Here is a 5,288-nt window from a genome sequence, read left to right as displayed (position 1 = left end):
AGGTAAAATCTTATTTTATTGTAGATAGCAGAGTAGATCTAACCCTAACTTTATATAGTGTATCCCTATTCCTACCGATCATAAAATTTATGATTTCTTACATAAGTTTACACTTTTAAAGCTTATACATAACATTCGAGTCTAAATATCACTTTATTAGATCATATTATGAATTAAAATATTATTTTTTTTATCAAGATTAAATTAACTTAACTTGATTTTGATAGAATACAAAAATAAAAAAGGTAAGATCATAATTTAATTTTATAACACGTATATATGTATAAATGGAGTATAAATGGTTATGTGAGCTCCATTTATGGGAACCAAAACTGGGAAAGCGTTGCAAATCTGATAGAATGTGCCTTATAAAATTTTTAATGTGGATGCTAATTTCTATTCTCCTAGATATTTCTGTTCTTTCTTCCCTCCATTTTCCTTTATTCCTACTAAACATTAGTATAACTTATCATGGGAATGATGGTGATGATTGAAAATAATTACTGCCTTGCTTACAACATCTCAACTTTTCCACGTTTATCCTTGTCAACATGCACTAACTAAAGTGCTGTACACAGAAGGAAGTATATATAGAAAATGATATATATAATTAGGTCACTTTCGTATGAACAACTTTCATGATCAGTATTTGTTAATTTAATCCCAACCAACTACTACAAATTTAAAGTTGTCATGAAAGAATTAAATATTAGGAGAGACAAAAAAAAAAGGTTTTGTTAAAGTTTATTAGCATGATTACTCTGTGCTTAGCAAGTGGTGCTTTTCAGATTCTTTTTTGTCTTAATTTAGCACTTGAGTTGGCTGTGTCTAGTATAAACATACTAGTGGATGTGACCCAAGAGGTTCTAAGTTGTATTTGCCAGTCAATTACTGACCTTCAATATTTTTACAAGCTGAGATGAAAATCTATGAAAATGATTTTTGACTCCCTCTATTTTGTGAAATCATATACATCTGATTAAAAGTATAAGAGCTTGATTGAATGTAATAGGAATAAAAACTTATTTAAATTATTTTAATAGTTTAAGAACTTTTTTTATATATTACATCTGATTTATATTGATCCCTCAAGCCTTGAAATGTTAAAATGGGGCTAATTTATAATTAGTACAACATCACTCTTTTAGCTAATTACCATGAGAAAAGCATATACTAAGTTTGAGTAACACATGATATAGGAGCTAGATATCTAAATAATCAACTATACCCAAAAAGATATAGATAGATTGAAGAATTAATTGACATGGCAATGCAATTTTGAAAGCTATGTTTATTGCTATGTAGAAATATATTGGCTTTACTAAGTTTCTTTACATAACCTTAAAGTGATAATTATAAGTTTTGGTCTAGAAAAGATGGTCCCTGCCTTTCCCCATAATTTTAATTGCAAATGACTTAATTTGTAGGCCATTTTCAAACAAAAATAATGATCCCTACTTTTTGTACTTAATCTAGTTAAGATTTTAATTTAGGATCTCACATGACTTTAATCTTTTTGTTTGATTGAGTGCTCTATATGTCAATTTTTTGGGTACAATAAAGGTTTTTTGTTTAATTCTAATACTAAATTATTGAAAGTAATCATTCTCATCTCATTTTTCATTTAAAAATTTGAATTGGTTTCAAATTCTAATTATTAAAATTATTTAAAATTATTTAATGAATAAAGCTACACATGTTTTTTAAAATTAATTTAAAAAAATAATATCCAAACAAGTTTCTGAACTATTTAAGAAAATTCAAATAAATCTTTATTCTTTTATTATATTCAATCAAATCTCTGTGCTTTATTTGAGGATACTTTGAATTTTTATTTTAGACTAAATAAGTTTTTATAATTAATAGTTGACTAATTATTATTAATCAAAATATCACTTGTTATTTTTTAATATCAATGGCATGTTGATATGTCACATTAAAAATGACATAGCATGTTAATGTGGTATAATGATATGAATTCGTGATATTTTTACCATCTATGTCAATGACAAATGAAAAGACCGTTAGTAATAAAAGTCAATTTAGTCTAAAATAAAAGGATAAGAATTTTATTAAATTTAATAAAAAATAAAAATTTATTCAAATTTTTTAAAAATAATTTAAAAACTCAAAAATATTATGCCAAAAATAACAAGTTACAGACTATTTTGGTGTTTTCATCATATTGGTCGAAGAACGTAAACATTTTGTTCAAAACATGGATCGTTTATTTTCCCTACTCCCCCTTCAAAGCATTAGAAAATGGAAACCAGGCAAGCCCATTGAATTCTCCATCGTCCTGTCCTATTAGGAACTGGCATGGATTTCAAATTGGGTTCCGTGGGCTAGATTTAAGCCATGCCCAAATTGGTTCTGTGGGTGTCGAGGCATTTCGAAGTGCACCATGATTGAAGCTATTTTCGAGTGTGAAAGAGGTGATATCCTTTTGTGAGCCGCCGAGATTTAGGCGAAGGACGTTTCTTCCGCTTGAGGTCTGACCAAAGGTTTAAAACGTACGCTAGTTAGCAAGGGGCGCTTACAATGTATGCTTAAATGCTCATTTCTAGCTATGTTTCAACACCTTGTCTAAAATGGCTGTTCCATCTCTCTCCAAAACCAGACCTATCCACTCTCTCTTCCGCTCTCTCTACCACCCCAAACCCTTTCTCTTCTTCTCTTCTCTCACCCAAGAACAACCCACATCCCGGCCGTTAGCAAACCTCGTAACTGAAATCTCTCGCGTACTAAGCGACCACAGGAACCCTCACCATGACTTAGACCGCTCTCTCACCACATTCTCATCTCATATATCCACTCAACTCGTCGAACAAGTTTTAAAACGCTGCAAAAACCTCGGCTTTTCTGCTCACAGATTCTTTCTTTGGGCTGACAAAATTCCGGGTTTTCAACATAGTGATAAAAGCTACCATATTTTGGTTGATATATTAGGAAGTAGTAAACAGTTTGCTATTTTATGGGACTTCTTGATAGAAATTAGAGATGGTAAACAGTTTGAGATAAACCCAGAAATTTTCTGGGTTGTTTTTAGAGCTTATTGTAGAGCAAATTTGCCTGGTGATGCTATCAGGGCTTTTGATAGAATGGTAGAGTTTGGAATTAGGCCTAGTATTCATGATGTTGATCAACTTTTGTTTGTGTTATGTAAAAGGAAGCACGTGAAACAAGCCCAAGGATTCTTTGATAGAGTTAAGCATGAGTTTGAGCCTAGTGCAAAGAGTTACAGCATTTTAGTGAGGGGTTGGGGAGATATTGGAGAAGCATGCCAAGCTCGTAAGGTGTTTGACGAAATGGTCCAACGAGGTTGTTCCATTGATGTTCTAGCTTATAATTGCTTGTTTGAGGCCTTGTGCAAAAGTGGTAACGTGGATGAAGCTTATAAGATGTTTGGAGCAATGGGTTCGAGTAGGATTGAGCTGGACGCTTGTAGTTACTCTGTTTTCATCCGTGCGTATTGTGAGGCTAATGATATTCACGCGGCTTTTAGGGTGCTTGATAGAATGAGAAGATACAATCTTGTGCCTAATTTGTTCACTTACAATTGCATTATCAGAAAGCTTTGCAATAATGATAAGGTGGATGAGGCTTACCAGCTTTTGACTGAGATGATTGAGAGAGGAATCAGTCCGGATGAGTGGAGTTACAATGCGATCCTGGCATATCATTGTGAGCATTCTGAGGTTAATAGGGCTCTGAATTTAATTTCCAGAATGGAGAAAAATGAATGTTTTCCGGATAGGCACACTTACAATATGGCACTCAAGTTGCTTATTAGGATAGGAAGATTTGATAGGGCAACAGAGTTGTGGGAGAGTATGGCAAATAGAGGATTTTATCCTTCTGTCTCAACTTATGCTGTCATGATTCATGGTTTATGTAAGAAGAGAGGTAAATTGGAGGAGGCATGCAGATATTTTGAGATAATGATTGATGAGGGTATACCTCCATATTCTTCAACTGTTGAGTTATTGAGGAATAGGTTGTTGGGGTTAGGATTCTTGGACAATATAGAGATACTCGCAAACAAGATGGCAAGAAGCAGTTCTTGCTCAATACAAGAGTTAGCAAATGCAATGAGAGGTAAAACAGCATATAGGAGAACAAGAAGTGAAGAAACAGAGCTTGAAAGTGAGTGAAAACTACCTTGCTTTTCAGTTTGGTGCCTCTCAAGTATAAGATCAATCTTAAGTTAATGACCGATTTCAACACTGTTGATGATTGATTTTTCTAGCAATATGGATTGATTGATTTCCGTACCACCTGACTCTTTTTTTCCACCTCAGTGTGTTCACTTGTATAAGAAACTTACTTCACAGATTACTGAAATTAGCAGTCTTCATTTGTATCTTATACCTGTTGTGGCTAGTTCACAACAGACCCCATTTTGAAAATGCAGATAAAAGATGCAACTCCTTTCATCTCTTCTGTAAATCAAGGAGACCAAAATTTGAAAATCTCCTCTTGTTATTATGGATGTCGGAAAAGTTTTCCTAACAATACCTAAAATTAAATTATAAGGTAAATTATACAGTCACACGAGAAAGCAAAGATAAGTAAATTACAATAGAGGAACTTCAATTAGAGGGAAACAACCAAGGGAAAAGAATACTTCAGCATAGGGTTGGCTCGCTTGGCCGACCCTAAAAAAAAAAAAAAAAAAACAAAGAGGAAAAGAATAAGAAACAGTACTTTTGTGATTGATGCATCTGCAGTCCTTATTGTTTCCCAAGGTTATAATTGCAAACATCATAGAGCATTGAGGAAGAAAGTGTTTGGAGTAGCTTCATCTTCTGATTCTAGATACTTTCGCTGCCTTTCCCCTCCAGTGCTGATTATTATTAATGTATCTACCATGAAACTAGCTATTTCCACTGCGCTTCCTCTCCTCCAATGCTGATTATTATCTAATGTAGCTACCATGAAACCAAATAGATTGTCCAAGCAGCAAATGATCTTGTTGTCCTTGGCCAGATTCTCTTTTTATCAGAACCTGCTCAACGATTTCTCTGAAAAGAAAACAAAGAAGACATGCTGATTATAGGTAGTGGAGAACTGTAGAAAATTTCATTATACTATTATTGGTCCAAAATGTTTCATTAATGTTAACTTAGACGTAAACCAGACTCAAGATTACTCAGACATTCCAGGCAGCGAAATTTCCTAGTTGCCATACCAAGTCAATTGGAATTGCAAACTACAGTACTTTGGAAAGGTTCACATTTCATGTCTGATATTCTTTCATGATTAATATGAAGCTTTAGCCTTATAGC

General features: G+C 33.3%; 1 protein-coding gene across 1 annotated transcript; it reads left to right on the top strand.

Moving 5' to 3' along the window:
• Positions 2,360–4,431, top strand: LOC18595728 (pentatricopeptide repeat-containing protein At1g52640, mitochondrial). Its single transcript, XM_007023806.2, has one exon. It carries the CDS (start codon positions 2,592–2,594, stop codon positions 4,152–4,154), a length of 1,563 nt encoding a protein of 520 aa, XP_007023868.2. The 5' UTR covers positions 2,360–2,591; the 3' UTR covers positions 4,155–4,431.

This window comes from Theobroma cacao, chromosome 6 (genome assembly GCF_000208745.1).
Source record: "Theobroma cacao cultivar B97-61/B2 chromosome 6, Criollo_cocoa_genome_V2, whole genome shotgun sequence".
Lineage (NCBI taxonomy): Eukaryota > Viridiplantae > Streptophyta > Magnoliopsida > Malvales > Malvaceae > Theobroma > Theobroma cacao.
The sequence above is the reverse complement of the archived record's forward strand: the minus strand, read 5'-3'. Positions and strand labels throughout refer to the sequence as shown.